General features: G+C 44.5%; 1 protein-coding gene across 1 annotated transcript in view; it reads left to right on the top strand.

The window, feature by feature from the left end:
- LOC133447304 (UV-stimulated scaffold protein A-like) overlaps positions 1 to 15,147 on the top strand; it is a 61,771-nt gene extending 46,624 nt beyond the window's left edge. The window contains exons 13-15 of the mRNA XM_061725945.1: positions 1,033 to 1,144; positions 13,176 to 13,353; positions 13,899 to 15,147. Coding sequence (XP_061581929.1) covers positions 1,033 to 1,144; positions 13,176 to 13,353; positions 13,899 to 13,992 — 384 coding nt within the window. The 3' untranslated portion in view covers positions 13,993 to 15,147. The remainder of the gene's footprint in view (positions 1 to 1,032; positions 1,145 to 13,175; positions 13,354 to 13,898) is intronic.
- Positions 15,148 to 17,258: the final 2,111 nt, after the last annotated feature.

The raw sequence follows: 17,258 nt of genomic DNA on the forward strand, positions 1-17,258 counted from the left end.
TCCGTATATTGTGGCTATATAGTATAGCCATACTATACATACATGTACATACTATACATACGCATACAGTAGCCGTATACCTGGCTATAACGCGGTTCACCTTTCACGTCTCGCTGCTTCACGGATTTGCATCTTGCATCGTGTTCTGCATTCTGATTGGCTAAACCAGGGGTCGGAAACCCGCGGCTCTAGAGCCGCATGCGGCTCTTTAGCGCTGCCCTAGTGGCTCCTGGAGCTTTTTCAAAAATGTTTGACCTTTTTTTTTCTTTTTTTTCTTCTTCTTTTTTCTCTTTTTCCCTTTTTTTCCTCTCTTTTTCTCTTTTTTTCTTCCTTTTTCCTTTTTTAATCTCGACATTTCAACTTTTTTTCGACATTTCGACTTTTTTCTCGAGATTGTACTCCAACATTAATCTCGACATTTTGACTTTTTTCTTGAATTTTTGACTTTTTCCTTGACATTTCAACTTTTTTCTCGACATTTTGACTTTTTTCTCGACATTTTGACTTTTTTCTCAACATTTCAGCTTTTTTCTCAACATTTCGACTTTTTTCTCGACATTTCGACTTTTTTCTCGAAGTACATAATGAAAAAAAATCTTCCCCCAGTTCTAACCAATATAGAAACATGCAGCATGTGTTGCCTTCATACTAAGGCTTAGACAAGACAAGACACGGGCTAAAAACAGTCTCCCCGCTTCTTCACTTCCTGTGTCAATAACGTTGGTTGCTTAGCAACAAGCTGAGAACGGCCAATGAGCTTCAGCAGCAGCTCAAGAATGGGACCTTTTGATGAATCGTTCATTACAGTCTCAGATATAATCCATGGTGACATGTCGGTTTAGAAGAAGAAAAAAGAGTGACAACACGACCCATAACTACCCAAAACACTCCTGCACCGCGGCTTTAGGAGAAAAAGACACTACAGAGTCGGGATGCAGCAGCACCAGAAGAACAGGGAAATACACGCCAGTCACAATCTGTCCTACTGTACTTACTGTATTTTCTTTCATAATCATTTTTGTGCTTCCTCAGTGTCCGTTCCACGGCCAGATCGTGCCCCGGGACGCGGAGGGCCGACCCTGCAGGGAGGAGGACCGACGGAGGGAGGAGCGGGAGGAGAGGAAGAGGAGAGAGGAGCAGCCCGGTGAGTTTCAGTCTCCCTCAGTGGATGGAGTTGCTGTTCTTCTTCTTTTCTCTGGGATTCTTTCACGACTTCTCCAACTATGTTGACATCCCCTCAGCACACACCGTAAGAACACTTGACTGGGCTTTGGGAACCTCTTTCTTCAAACTATAAACATGTGAGCTGTAGAAGGAGCTCTTCGGGTCATCATGCCGCCAGTCTTTTCTTTTCTTTTTTTAATTTAATTTTTCAATTTTCAGACATAATAGAAAAACAACAACAAAAACAGGTGTACAAAATACAAGAAAACAAGGGGGGGAGACACTACGGCAGGGGTCTGCAACCCAACATGTTGAAAGAGCCATATTGGACCAAAAACACAAAAAACAAATATGTCTGGAGCCGCAAAAAATGAAAACTCTTGTATAAGCCTTAGAATGAAGACAACACATGCTGCATGTTTCTATATTAGTTAGAACTGGGGGAAGATTTATTTTTTCAATATGCACTTCGAGAAAAAAGGCGAAATGTCGAGAAAAAAGTTGAAATTTTGAGAAAAAAGTTGAGAAAAAAGTCAAAATGTCGAGATTAATGTTGAAGTACAGTCTCGAGAAAAAAGTCAAAATGTCAAGAAAAAGTCGAAATTTCGAGAAAAAAGTCGAAATGTTGAGGAAAAAAGTCAAAATGTCGAGAAAAAAAAAGTCGAAATTTAGAGAAAAAAGTCGAAATGTTGAGGAAATACTCAAAATTCCGTTAAAAAAGTTGAAATGTCAAGAAAGAAGACAAAATTTCGAGAAAAAAGTCGAAATGTCAAGATTAAAAAGGAAAGAAAAAGGAAGAAAAAAAGAGAAAAAAAAAAGAAAAAAAGGAAAAAAAAGGTCAAACATTTTTGAAAAGCTCCAGGAGCCACTAGGGCAGCGCTAAAGAGCGGCTAAAGAGTGGCTCTAGAGCCACATGCGGCTCTAGAGCTACATGCGGCTCTAGAGCCACATGCGGCTCTAGAGCCGCGGGTTGCTGACCCCCGCACTGCTGTCTTATATAATAATGCCATTTTGTCCATCTTGCTAAGTACATCTCTGTTTTAAGTCGTAGGCTGTAGGTAATTAGTTCCATTGATCGTATTTCTTTACAACGTCCAACCATTAGTTCAGTCCAGGTGAGTCCATCTTCAGCCCATTTCTTGTAATGGCTTTCTTAGCTGCAAGAGACAGAATTTTAAAAATGTATATGTCCTCTTTATTCATTACATCCTCTGGTATCAGTCCTAAGTAAATAATTTGGGGATCTTTAGGAATCCCATATCCCAAAACTCGCCGTCAGTCTTTTTAATCCCGCCTGAAGGTGGTGCAGAAGTTTTGACAGTTGTCCCAGATCAGTGTCCACACTGCAAAAACTCCAAATCTTACCAGAAATATTTGTCTTATTTCTAGTTAAAATGTCTCATTTTTAGTAAAAAAATCTCATTACACTTAAAACAAGAGTCATTACCAGAAAAATAACTTATTTGACAATTTTCACCTGTTTCAAGTAAATGTTCACTTGAAATAAGTAGAAAAATCTGCCAGTGGAACAAGATTAATCTTCTCATTACAAGCAAAAAAATCTTGTTCCACTGGCAGATTTTTCTACTTATTTCAAGTGAAAATCTACTTGAAAATTGTTGTTTTTTCCAGTGATGAGTCTTGTTTTAAGTGTAATGAGATTTTTTGACTAAAAATTAGACATTTTAACTAGAAATAAGACAAATATTCTTAATATTGCTGGGACCAGTCAGAGTCCCACACATCTTTGTGTCTGTCTGTCTGTCTGTCTGTTGTAGAGTCACCAACCTGCAGGATGTCTTGTTAGCCAGTGTGTGTGTGTGTGTGTGTGTGTGTGTGTGTGTGTGTGTGTGTGTGTGTGTGTGTGTGTGTGTGTGTGTGTGTGTGTGTGTGTGTGTGTGTGTGTGTGTGTGTGTGTGTGTGTGTGTGTGTGTGTGTGTGTGTGTCCGTAGCATGCTGTCCAGTGAGTTGTGAAATAGCATCTTTGGTTACCAGCTACAGTATTGATCCATGAGTCAGTCTCTCTCTCACACACACACACACACACACACACACACACACACACACACACACACACACACACACACTGTCAGGGTGATGGACTCAGGCCCGCTGGTCTCAGCTCCTGCTCCTACTGTCCATACACCAGCACATACAGCGTTTGTTTCTCTGTGGTTGCTCAGCAGTCAGACAGGGGAACTCACTCTCTCACACTCTGGATAAAGGTTTTACATTTGCTACTGTAGAAATTAGGCCTGCGTTGAAAAAATCAATTTTCCGATTCTAAATCGATTCTCTTATTAATTCCCAATTCCTAATTAATTTTGTTGGACACAAGAATAACTGGTGCCATGTTCTTGCCTTTAAATATGTTTAAAGGTATGAAAACATTAACGTTTTCAGTTATAATTGCATAAATTGTCTATATTTCATTACTTTATATACTGTCTTGGGGTTGCATTTGCATAAAATGCTAAAAACCAAGTTCTCAAGAATTAAAAACCGAAATAGACCGAAAATGGAATAAATTAAAACGGAATGTGGGAAAAAATGAAACCGATTTCATCCGTCTCTGTTTCCTCCCTGGATCTGTTTGGTAATTCTGACCCACATGATGTTTCTGAAAACAGTTCTATCAGCATTCTGGGAGCTGATTGGTCCTTACAGCATCATTAGCTGCAATACTTGCTGTTGAATCTCAATATAATACCAGTATTAATATGTTGCAGAACTACAGTCATATCATTCATGCAACAGCTGAAAAAACAGTTTTAATAACACTAACCCAAATCAATATCGGAATCAGATCGGATCAAATCTTGATAATCGATTCTGAATCTTAAGAATGGGAATGGAATGGATTCTTGACATTTGAATGGATCCCCGGGTAGAAATGCAGCCGATAGTATGAAGTGTTTAATGCTACGGTGTGGTCTCTGGCTCCCGGGAAGTGGAGGCAGCATCTCGTTTGTTTCTATCCTCCTGTCAGCTTTAAGGAAGTCTTTTCTCTAGGACTCTGGACTCTGGGGAGAACCGTTCTGCCCCCAACACATCCTGGTGAAGTGTGTGATTTAATGCCGTGCCATGAGGATATTTAATGGCTCTTTTCCACTAGCACCTACTCGGCTTGGCTCAAGTTTCTTTTCCACTACAACCCAGCTCCTGGAGCAGAAGTAGGAGGTTGGAGTGAAACTGCTGTGACGTATTTGATTGTGTATCTAAACGAAGAAGACAACAACACTAAAGATGTAGAACCTGGAGGAGATGATAGATGTGCTGCTGGATCTGTGGTTTGTGTTTGATATCAAGTTAAAAAATGAGAGAGAGAGAAACTTCAAGCGGCAACGCTTTTTTGTTAGTTTAGGTCTGCGCTGCTGAAAAGTCATCTGGAGCCGTGAGCAGCTATGAAGAGACAGAGTTCCTGGTAGATCTGGTTGTTCCTTATCTCCGTCTAGATCCCTTTTTAATTCTCTCCTCAGCACCAGGTTTATGAACATCTGACCCTCAGAGTTGGATCACCAAACAGACTTTTGCTGCCGTTGCCTGTTGAATAAAATGAACAAGAATCTGTCAGAGTCTCTTTCTCTGATTTCCTCCTCCTGACTCAGACGTCTGACTCCAACCCCCCGACCAATCGGTGGTCTGTAGTGTGATGATGTCAGATACAGCCGACTAAGCCGCTTAGAACCTCGGCAGAATAGTTACAGAAAAGTATCTACTCGGCACGTTAGACCCCTAGTGGAAAAGAACCAAACCGAGTCCAGTCGGGCTGAGTAGGTGCTGGTGGAAAAGCTCCAATACTGGCCGTATCCCAAGCAGATGTTTACAGACATTCCCAACATTCCCAAAAAGCCCATTGTTTCCCGGATGAGTAAGAGTCTACCAACTGTTGGGAAGATAAGCATCTGAGGTGCACAGAGATGACACAGGAAGTTGATTTAGAAAGGCGGGATTACAGGGAGGTTCATACGCAACAGCAGCGTGCTGTGGCCAGAGTTTAGCTTTATCTCCACCTGGTGATGGAAAACACCCACTTTTGTTCCTCTGGTTCTCATTGTTTTGTGATGTCTGAAGGAGAGTGTTTGAGGAGGATGCTGGTCTGTGCTTAGTGATGTGTAGCTGACAGATGAAGAACCAAAGACCACACACACACACACACACACACACACACACACACACACACACACACACACACACACACACACACACACACACACACACACACACACACACACAGGACCCAGCTGGAGGAGTAAGAGGTGTTGACAGAGCAGAGCGCCCTGCTGCTGCAACTCTGATTACACTCAGAAGTTCTGCTCCCCCGAGTCTCTGCTCCTCCCAGAGTCTCTGCTCTTCCCAGAGTCTCTGCTCCTCCCCGAGTCTCTGTTCCTCCCCGAGTCTCTGCTCCTCCCCGAGTCTCTGTTCCTCCCCGAGTCTCTGCTCCTCCCCGAGTCTCTGCTCCTCCCCGAGTCTCTGTTCCTCCCCGAGTCTCTGTTCCTCCCAGAGTCTCTGTTCCTCCCCGAGTCTCTGCTCCTCCCCGAGTCTCTGCTCCTCCTCCGAGTATCTGTTCCTCCCCGAGTCTCTGCTCCTCCTCCGAGTCTCTGCTCTTCCCCGAGTCTCTGCTCCTCCCCGAGTCTCTGCTCCTCCCCGAGTCTCTGCTCCTCCCCGAGTCTCTGCTCCTCCCCGAGTCTCTGCTCCTCCCCGAGTCTCTGCTCCTCCCCGAGTCTCTGCTCTTCCCCGAGTCTCTGCTCCTCCCAGAGTCTCTGCTCCTCCCCGAGTCTCTGCTCCTCCCCGAGTCTCTGTTCCTCCCCGAGTCTCTGCTCCTCCCCGAGTCTCTGCTCCTCCCCGAGTCTCTGCTCCTCCCCGAGTCTCTGTTCCTCCCCGAGTCTCTGCTCTTCCCCGAGTCTCTGCTCCTCCCCGAGTCTCTGCTCCTCCCCGAGTCTCTGCTCCTCCCCGAGTCTCTGCTCCTCCCCGAGTCTCTGCTCCTCCCAGAGTCTCTGCTCCTCCCCGAGTCTCTGCTCTTCCCAGAGTCTCTGCTCTTCCCCGAGTCTCTGCTCTTCCCCGAGTCTCTGTTCCTCCCCGAGTCTCTGTTCCTCCCCGAGTCTCTGTTCCTCCCCGAGTCTCTGTTCCTCCCCAAGTCTCTGCTCCTCCCCGAGTCTCCGCAGGCCAGAACGCAGCTCCCGAGGCTCCGGCCTGCAAACATGCACAAAAGAGAAAAAAGGGGGGCCGGCACAAGAAACTACAGGAACGATGGACAAAAATGATGGCTATGAGATACTTATAATAAATACAAATGGAAATGGAGAAGTGGGAAGGGAAAAGGAGAGGAGAAGAAGGGTGAGAGGCACCGCCCAGCGGATCATGTCGGTGCCCCCCTGCAGCATAGGCCTACCTAGAGATTTACCAACACCAGCTAGAGGTTTACTAAACACTAACTATAAGCTTTACTAAACAGAAAGGTTTTAAGTTTAGTTTTAAAGGTGGAGGGGGTGTCAGCCTCCTTAACCCAGATTGGAAGTTGGTTCCAAAGTAATGGTGCCTGATAGCAGAACGCCCGCCCTCCAAATCTACATTTAGATACTCTAGGAACTACGAGTAAACCTGCACTCTGAGAACGGAGAGCTCTGCCAGGAACATAAGGCACTATCAGGTCTTGCAAATAATGCAGAGCTAAGCCGTTTTGGGCTTTATACGCAAGTAATAGAATTAATTAATTTAGATTTGAATTGGATTCTGAATTTTACGGGTAGCCAATGAAGCGACACTAATACTGGAGAGACGCGGTCTCTCCTGCTGATTCCTGTTAGCACTCGTGCTGCTGGTTAAGGAGCATCAAACTCACTCATCTATGCGGAAATAACGCTAAAATATAAAGAAGGCTTCCTAAAGTGTGATCCATGGATATAGATATATTTAGGCCACGTTTCCACATAGCCGGGTATTTACAAAAATGGTGATTTGCCCCTCTACCTTTTGAAAAATCTCTTCATTTCCAGGAACCTGCATAAATAGCTGTTAAGGTGCTATGAGCAGCCAAACCTACAGGGGGCAGTGTAACGAGAAGATAAAGTCATGCTAGCCAATCAGAATCCTGGAAAAAAACATCAACAAATGACACGAGTAACTTCCAGTTACTTCCAAGATGAACCAGAGTCTTTCGTTTGGAGTGACAGAGAAGTGGAGTTACTTAAGTGTGACTTTAGAATATAAAACAGGTAAAATACAAGAAAATATTGACGGTTACAAACAAATTGTAAATACGGGTCGCGCTGTCTCATAATGTGAAGTTCTGAAGCCTACCGTATTTTCGCGACCATATGGCGCACTGTGTGGAAAGGCGCACCCTCAGTTTTGTGTGTCATTTTTGGTTTTAAAACACACATACGGCGCATCGACCCAAAAGGCGCCGTCTACGGAGACGGAGCTGCACACACACGTGCTGCAAAACACACACACGCTAAAAATAGAGCTGAAGCAAAACTTATTTGATATTTTATTTCACTTTTCACATCAATCAAACCCTTCAAAGGTTCATATTCTGTTTCTGCATTAAAGAATTTAAAAAAACCACGGGGCGCTGCACATAAACCTGTCTCAGCCACTGATCATCTCCTCATCCATCCAGCCCTTTTCATTTCACTCTGGCTGGAAAAGTCTGTTTAGGCAACGCTTTTCTTTTAAAAATCACCATAGCCGGCAGTTTCTGTCCATCAGCGTGGCAGGCAGCACAAGATTAAATAAACTTTTCATACCCCGTTGTGCTGCGGATCCCCCCCGCGCTGGACCGGGTCCGCTCCCCATCTGCTCCCCCGCGCTGGACCGGGTCCCTTCATCCCTTCATCCAGCCACCTCTTTTCATTCACCCTTATAATGACTCCGGCTGGAAACGTCTTATGCAAAGTTTTTCTTTTAAAAATCACCATAGGTTTCTGTCCATCAGCTGCGCCAGTCCAGCACCACATACATGAGAATCTGTTTGTGTCGCGCCGCGAATACACACACCCGCGCATGTCGGGGTCCGGTACCGGGTTTGTAACCGACAGATTTGTCTGCAAATTTCGGAGGGGGAAGCTGATCCGACCTGAGACGTACCCCAGAAATCTCTGCTCGCAAAGCGGCCGGGAACCAGGTCATCGGACCGCTTTGGGAACCAGGAAGTCGGCTGCAGCAGCGCCCATCACCGCGGCTTTAACCGGGGAAAGTCACCGGTTCCGACCGGCCGGGACCGGAGCAGCCCACATGGACTGGTAGTAGGGGCTCTCGGGGAAAGAGCACCGGCATTTCAGCCGGATCTGCCCCGGGGAACCGGCGATCGGACCCGCAACCCCACGGCAGGTGCATGCTCGGTTCCCGACATGCAAAACACACGCGCGCTGCAGAACACGCACACACAAGTGTGCTTATTTAAATAGAGCGGAGCAAAACTTAGTTTGATTGTATTTTATTTCACTTTACACATCAAGCAAATCCTTAAAAGTTTTCATCATCTGTTTCGCATTAAACAGCTCAGTGGAGTCTCATTCACGTCGCAACTCACGGGGGCTTCACCCGCCCCCTTCTCCCTTTACCGTTCTCATGGCCTTACATTACCGTAATTCAGGTAATAGACACGGCGCACCGTTTCTTAAGGCGCCCGGCACATTTAAAAAAAAAAAAAAAAAAAAAAAAGTTGCACCTTATGGTCGCGAAAATACGGTAAATGTCCATTTCCCTCTGTTTACAAGCAAACGTGAAGACAGAGTTTTTGCAAATCTCCACTTTGGCCGGAGTTTTCAGAAATTATCGTTTTTGGTGACATTGAGCTTCGTTTTGGCAATTTTTGACGCCTTGTCTCGGTGTTGACGTCCTCCTCCAGCTGCAGCGCTGACCAGGCGCTTAGGCCGCGTCTGCTGCAGTTATAGCCTTTGAAGCCAGGAGCAGCTGCCTAGTCGAGTCGTCCTCCTCCTCCTCCTCCTCCTACTCCTCTGGTGTAATGAGGGATGCCTGAAGGTCCGGGCAGATCCAGGGTCAGACCCGCAGCTGACTAATGGCACATAAACACACCATTACACCCACTCTGAGCCGGGGTCAGTGTTTTCACAGAGCTCAGAGCCGTCTTCAATCCCGCCCCAATCACGGCGTAATTACCCCGCATTACTGCAGGTTTATCTCTAATTCTGCGAGGGGACGTCATTAACGAGAGGCTCCTCTTCGTTTAGACGCTCATTACTCTGCATTACTGCCACTTCTACTTTATCAGCCGGAATTATGACGTTACACTTTTCATTAACACCGGAGTTGGGTCCAGATTAGCCGGCAGGACACCCGGTTTGCTGGCGCTGCAGGGCCCGGCAGCCGGGGCTCGGTTACACTCCCCCGTAACCGCCACAGTCACAGCACTGGTGGCTCCTCTCTGGGGGGGAGCTGGACTGAAGTCACTTCCACAGCCTGGGCTTCTCCCTTAGGCTTGCCACCCGTCCCTTGAAATACGGAATCTTTACGTAATTGGGAATTAAAAGTTGCGTTCCGTATTGAACCAATACGTACACATATTATGCTCTTATTTATTGATGTCATAATATACAGGTGAAGGTCGGAAAAGTTGAACTACTAACTAAAGGGGAAACAAATCTATTTTTTCCCACTACATTCAAAGTGAGATATTTCAAGCCTTTATTTGTTATAATTTTGGTAATTATGGCTCACAGTTTATGAAAACCCCAAATAAAAGAATCTCTATATTATGAAATCAATAAACAATTCAATCATCAAAATTATAACAAATAAAGGTTTAACACATCTTGCTTTGCATGTAATGGGACTATGTAATATATTAGTTTTGCCTTTTAAGTTGAATTATTGAAATAAGTTAACTTTTACACCATATTCTTCACCTGTAGCTTATTCTACATCTGGGCTGATGTGGACAGAACAGTTACTAGTATGGTTGTCTGTCTGTGCAGTCATGCAAGTTCAATACTATTAAAGCACTTTAAACTTTAAATCAAAGCATTTAGTTTTTTCATATAAAATAAATACATTTCTATGCATTTTAGAAGTTTTGGGGATGTCCCTTTTTTTTGGCGCCTGCTCTGCTGAAATCAGGGCGTCCCTTATTTGTATTTCTGAAAGGTGGCAACCCTATTCTCCCTGGCAGCAGCAGAACTCCTCCCTGGGCCAGTGGTTCTGTTGCAGTGACCAGCAGCACTTTTATTGTTTAGGTTCTCTCAGGAGAGTCTGAGACCCGATCCCTGGTCTGCTGGGCTGGAGCAGGTAAGAGACCCGGAGCCTCATGGACAAAGAGAGCGTAGTGTAGCAGCCTCAGGACAGAGGACACGGGCTTTAGTGCAGAAATCTTTGGTTCTTTATTTCACCAAGACACCGATCGGCACTCAGCAGCTCTCTGTCCCTGTAGAAGAACGCCCCAGATGTGTCCCAGAAGAACCCTTTGCGGGTGCAGCCACTGTTTAAATTGCCAGGCAGGGTGGAGAGATTGATTGGGCACAGGTGTGCCCAATCAGCCGAGCCAGGCGCCCCCTGTGTGCTGCTCCCCGCAGACCACGCCCAGTCCTCCACCCTGCCACACCCCCATCGCCCGACTCAGGCCGGGGACCGTCCGGCCTAGCCAACCACCCCCCCCCTCGGAGCAGGAGAGGAGGCCAGGGACCCCCATCTGAGACCCCGGGCCTGAGGCCACCGGGTCCTCCAGGTTCCTGGGTCCTCCAGGTCGGGCCGACCGGCGAGACCGGTCGGGGGGTCGCCCTCTGGGCCGGGCCGACCGGCGAGAGGGCCGTTCTCGGGACTGGGCCCAGCGTGGCCTCGGGCCAGACGGAATCCGTGGCGCTGGCCGAGGTGCGCCCAGGACCACCCCCTCCCCGACGCAGCACTGCTCCAGCAGCTGGTCCGCCTCTGGAGCCGGCGCGTCCAGGACCGGTTGTTCCACTTTATTTTCACGCATATTATATACTGACGGATTAAGACCAATGTACATGTGCATTGAGTCTTTCACATTGTGGATGTCCACGATCACCTCTCTCAATAATATAACAATGTGAACAATATACATTTATATTTGAAACATGAAGCATCACGATCTGATTCCTCCGCTGCAGAAATAAAGACAAGTTGTTCCAACGGGATTATGGAGGTGCAAACGTGAGAAATAAAGAACAGAGTTGCTGTAACTGGGAGTGTTGTGGTCTGCTGGGCTGGGCCGGGGCTCCGCTCTGTCCAGGCCCGTCGTCAGGGCTGCTTTATCACTTTCATGGACAACTGTACGGTTGGTTTTGGGGTGATTTGTTTGGGCAGAAGCGGCTCCTCCAGACCGGACCTGGTCTAGCAGACGCCCCGGCGGAGCAGCTGCAGCAGCAGCTGTCGCTGAGCGACCACGTGTGACGCAGCCGTCCACCCCGGCGTTGCAAAAACACCCCAGGATTGTTTTCTCTGATGGCGTTGGTGTTGGCAGAGCGGCCACACAGCGGCTACCGGTATGAAACCCGCTTTTAGGGAGCGCCGAACACGGAGGAGAAGCAAGGAAGGATGAAAGTAGACGTAGCTTTCCTTTCATGGCACTCAGCACTGCAACCGCTCTCATCCGCGTGCAGGACGGCTCTTTTATTACCCACGCCCCTCAGATAGTTGGCGTCAATGTCCTGATTACATAAAACACTTAGAATAATCAATAAATAAACAATAACTGAGAGCACCACTCAACACCATAGACATATATACGTAGACGCCCCATGGAGTGTTCTTGCTGCTGCTGAGATACGTCAACGTCGCCGCCATATTGGATGTTCAAGACTGCGCTGTAACTAATACAAGTAAATGGACTTATTTTAATAAAGCGCCTTTCTACAAAGAAATGTACGTTTTACGTCTCATTTATTCATTCACACACGCACTAATATACTTGGGAAACAGTTAGGCATCAAATATAATATATTGAATTTTCTCAGATGGCGAAAATAAGAACTTTATTGATCCCACATAGGAGTAATTCATGTTATATCAGCTATAGAGAACAAGGTAGTGCCGAAAAACAATATATATCCCCCCTCACAAAAATAAGAAAAATACAGAAACATATTTTCTCATCAGCAAAGCATATTTAAAATTTTTCAAGTAACAAAATAACATTTTTTGAACCATTTTTCAGACAATAAAATAACATCCTGGTCCTGTTTGCGGGATGGACTAGATGATGACATGTCTACAGAGCAGCAGTAACAGCTTTTATTGTCGAAAAAATGGTTGGCTCAGCGCTCGATGCGGCGCCTACATATATATGTCTATGCTCAACACCACCACTTGCTCTCATATTGCAAAAGAAAACATTTCATTTACATTCAGTCAGAAAACATCAATACATTCTATTTTCTTTCAGTTATACCCAAACATAAATTCAGCAGATCTTGCTAACTTTCACCTGGCCTAAACAATGGGCACGCACGCACGCACGCACGCACGCACGCACGCACGCACGCACGCACGCACGCACGCACGCACGCACACTATGGTGATACTATAAAGGCTCTGTGGTCGGAGTAACTGCAGCTAATAAAAAAACCAGAAGTGGTTGTGATTTTGAGACCAAGGTTCAGATGTTTGCTGTAAATGTGGTTTCAGATATCAGTTAATGATCATGTCTGATATTCAGTATCAGGCCTGAAGGACTCGCTGGAAAGCTGACGCTCCGTCAAGCGGGATATTGTCTTTCTTTTTACTTTGTCTGCATATATATTAATGGTTAATACCATGTTGGTAAAAACCTAAGGCATATATATATATATGCATTTTTAATATATAATATATATCATTTTTTTTTTTTTTAATGTGAAGGGGGAGTCGGGGGTGAGGGGTATATGCATTTTTAATATATAATATATATTTTATTTCATTAATATATATATAAATATATTTTTTTTAAATTTTTTTTAAATTTATTTTTTATTCACTTTTATTTCCTTCAAAGTGCAGCCTGACGTAACGATGCATGTGTTAACCTCCTGTTGCTGGTCCCTGCGTTGCAGAGTGGCGCGACGCCGAGCTGATGCGCGACATCGAAGCGGCGACGGGAGAGGACCTGGGCTCCAGTCGGATCACCGGGAAAAAACGGAAAGGCAAGAAGAAGAAATACCCCAACCTGAGTGACCTGAAGCAGAGCAGCAACACGGCCCGCTCCCGGCTGCAGAAGAAAGTCTTCAACAAGTGCGTGTCTCAGCAGTGTTTTTATTTATTCATGCATATAAGAACATACATTCAAACTCAAAACACAACATTTATAACAGCATCAACAGACAGGATTTTGTTCCCCATCATACAACCATATTTACAAAGGTCTGCACTGCAAAAACTCAAAATCTTAACAAGAATATTTGTCTTATTTCTAGTTAAAATGTCTCATTTTTAGTCAAAAAATCTCATTACACTTAAAACAAGACTCATCACCGGAAAAAACAACCATTTTCACCTGTTTCAAGTAGATTTTCACTTAAAATAAGTAGAAAAATCTGCCAGTGGAACAAGATTGTTTTGCTTGTAATGAGAAGATAAATCTTGTCCCACTGGCAGATTTCGAAAACTCGATCTTTAGACTTATGAATCGATTTTTAGGAATTAATATGAGAATTGATTTAGAATCGGAAAATTGATTTGATTTCTTTCAGGCCTAGTTCTGACTACAGATCATCTCCTTCGTTGCTCCTCGCCCTCTCTCCTCACTTCTCTCATCACCTCTCTCCTCCTCCCCGCAGGAAAACCGTGGCCAGAATTGCTCAGGTGATGAGTAAAGTGGACAAGAGAAAACATGACAAGTTCTCCAACCAGTTCAACTACGCCATCAACTGATGGCCGGCCGGCCGGGCGGCCGGGCCTGCGACGTGCTGCCCCCTCAGGCCGCTGGGAGCTGGTGCAGATCCTGGTGCAGCTCCTGGTTCTGGTGCAGATCCTGGTTCTGGTGCAGCCCCTGGTTCTCCTCATCGCTGCAGCAGAGACGCAGCAGCAACACGGCTGGGGACCGCACCAGTTTACCTGCACACCAGTTTACCTGCACACCAGTTTACCTGCACACCAGTTTACCTGCACACCAGTTTACCTGCAGAACCGACTCGGGTTATGTGGCCTTGTGAGCTGCATAAAAGACATCTGGTTTTACATAGAACTCATTCTACAGAAGAGTATCAGGGCCATGCAGGATAAAAAATATTTGAGAGGGAGAGATTTTTTTTTATTGTGCACTTCGAGAAAAAAGTCGAAATGTCGAGAAAAAAAGTTGAAATGTCGAAATTAATGTTGAAATACAATTTCAAGAATAAAGTTCAAATTTTGAGAATAAAGTTGAAATACAATTTGGTGAATAAAGTGTAAATGTCTCCTCTGGTCCATCAAATCCAGTTAGGAGAGACTGACAGCTCTGCAGCAGCAGCCGGAACTAACTAACTAACTAACTAACTAACTAACTAACTAACTAACTAACTAACTAACTAACTAACTAACTTACATCCTTGGAGTGGAACGTTAAAGGGACGTTTCTGAAGTCATGCAACCGCATATGTGTGATATGTGTTTCAATTCAATATCGTAAAGCAAATTCGACATTATTCTCGACATTTCGACTTTTTTCTCGAAATTTTACTTCAACATTATTCTTGAAATTTCGACTTTTTCTCAACATTTCGACTTTTTTCTCAAAGTGCATAATGAAAAAAAGATCTTCCTCCTCTAAAATATTCTTTTTATTCTTCTCCTGCCTGGCTCTAATACGCTTCCGTATGATTCATGAAATGGTGAATAAACCCTGAAAACACTGACTTGCAGCACTTCCCGGAGCAGCTGAGGAGTTTCCTCTTCCAGGCCGAACAGTCCTGATGTTTATCCAGAACCAGCACAGACACACGTTTCTCCTGTCGTCCACGTCTTTAGGCTCAGTACGGCCTTCTTCCTCCGTTATCCTGTTTTTATGACTAATTCTATTTCTTTCATTGATATTGTGTCGTGTTCATTTGCGTAATAAAACTTTTTTTCTCAGCCTGTTGGTTTTATCTTGGTCTCATCCCACAGTTTAATGAGCTTCATTCAGGATTAATTCAGCAGGATCTACAACACAGACCAGTTTACACGCGGTGCTACCTAAGAAATAATTGTTACAAACTCCCAGCTCGCTGGGGAAAACAGGGGTTATGAACATCAGACCCACAAACAAATCCATTTATTTATAGGTGCTATAATGAATGAGGCAGTAAAATAGTGATAACAGAAAACCTCATAACACAAATATTCCTGTAAGACAACAAGAAGAAAGGATAAAGAAAACCAAAAGGTAAACCAAAGGCCACAAGTGGAGATTTAACAAAAGGGTCACACCCAGGCCTTAAAACAAACTCAGAAAACAATCCAAAAGAAACGGGTTCTAAACAGGCTGACAACAAAACCCAGAATGAGACGAGCTATGGCAAGAAGTTTTAACATGTAATGGCTAAGTTTGACTATCCAGAATTAACATTGCAGATATCTACAACTGTATTTTGACTAGTCGTAATTACATTATGACTAGTCAGAATTGTCATTCAAGATATCTATAATGTCATTTTGACTTGTCAAAACTCTAATTCAAGATATCTGTAATTACATTTTGACTTGGCAGAATGGAAGTTAAAGATATCTCCAATTTGAGATATCTCTAATTAAAATTAATTTCAAGATATCTATAACTTGATTATAGATATCTACAATTAAATTATGACTATCCGTAATTCCAGTTTGAGATATCTACAACTTCGTTCTGACTAGTCAAAACTTAAAGGAGCCGTCTGTAAGAAATGTCCAAAACTGGTACTGCAGTCACTTTCAAAATATTGTTGAGCGGCGTGTACCCTCCCCCTCCTCCCCCCGACCAGAGGTTGCCAGGTAGGCTGCAGAATGCAGCAGGAACGTAGGCTGCCATGGCTGCCATAATTAGAGCCGAGCTGGCAACCCGGATGCAGAAACAATAGTGACTTGGTGATTGGGAGATAGGTGGAGGGTGGAGCTTCAGAAACAATACTGACTTGGTGATTGGGAGATAGGTGGAGGGTGGAGCTTCAGAAACAATACTGACTTGGTGATTGGGAGATAGGTGGAGGGTGGAGCTTCAGAAACAATACTGACTTGGTGATTGGGAGATAGGTGGAGGGTGGAGCTTCAGAAACAATACTGACTTGGTGATTGGGAGATAGGTGGAGGGTGGAGCTTCAGAAACAATACTGACTTGGTGATTGGGAGATAGGTGGAGGGTGGAGCTTCAGAAACAATACTGACTTGGTGATTGGGAGATGGGTGGAGCTTCAACATAAACATCAGTTTAGGGCTGCAACTCCTCTTTTTAAACTGGAATATCCTGGCTTGAGTGCTGTTGTCAGTGACATAAGTATTTGAAATGAACATGATTTTTAAATGTCTGTTGACATATCGGGGTCATTTTATGATTCGTTTTATTATTGCTCTTACATACAGCTCCTTTAATTTAAGATATCTAAAAAGGACCATGTACTGTCTGTAGATATCTTGAATTGAGGGGAATTAAAGATATCTTGAACTGGAATTATGAGTAGTCAGAATTAAATTGTAGATATCTGAAACTGGAATTACAGCTAGTGGTAATTCATTTGCAGATATCCCTAATTCACATTGCAGATATCTGCAACTGAATTGTAGATATCTGTAATCAGAAACCCCAAACACATGAATGGTAAAAGTGACATCATTTATCCTGGACAGAATGACGTTGTGGATATCTGAAATAAACAATTGTGGACAGAAAGAATGTAATTGTAGATATCTGAAATGCTCTTTTTGACTAGGAAGAATTGAATTGCGGATATCTGCAACACATATCCAGTCTAGCTGTTAAATATTAAAACGGTTGCCATAGGCGGGCTGAGTATGAAACACACAGCAGCTCCTTAAACAGGGCTGATGAACCGGGCTGAGCCGAGGGGGAAGAGGAAGCAGCCAATCCCGGATCAGGGATGGCACAGTCAGCCAATCACAGGCCAGGAACAGCACAGGGAGGCGGAGCCATCCAGCCAGTCAGCCAATCACCAGCTGAGATCCCCCAGCTCAATTTCCATGTCCAT

This window comes from Cololabis saira, chromosome 7, assembly GCF_033807715.1.
Source record: "Cololabis saira isolate AMF1-May2022 chromosome 7, fColSai1.1, whole genome shotgun sequence".
Classification (NCBI taxonomy): Eukaryota; Metazoa; Chordata; class Actinopteri; order Beloniformes; family Belonidae; genus Cololabis; species Cololabis saira.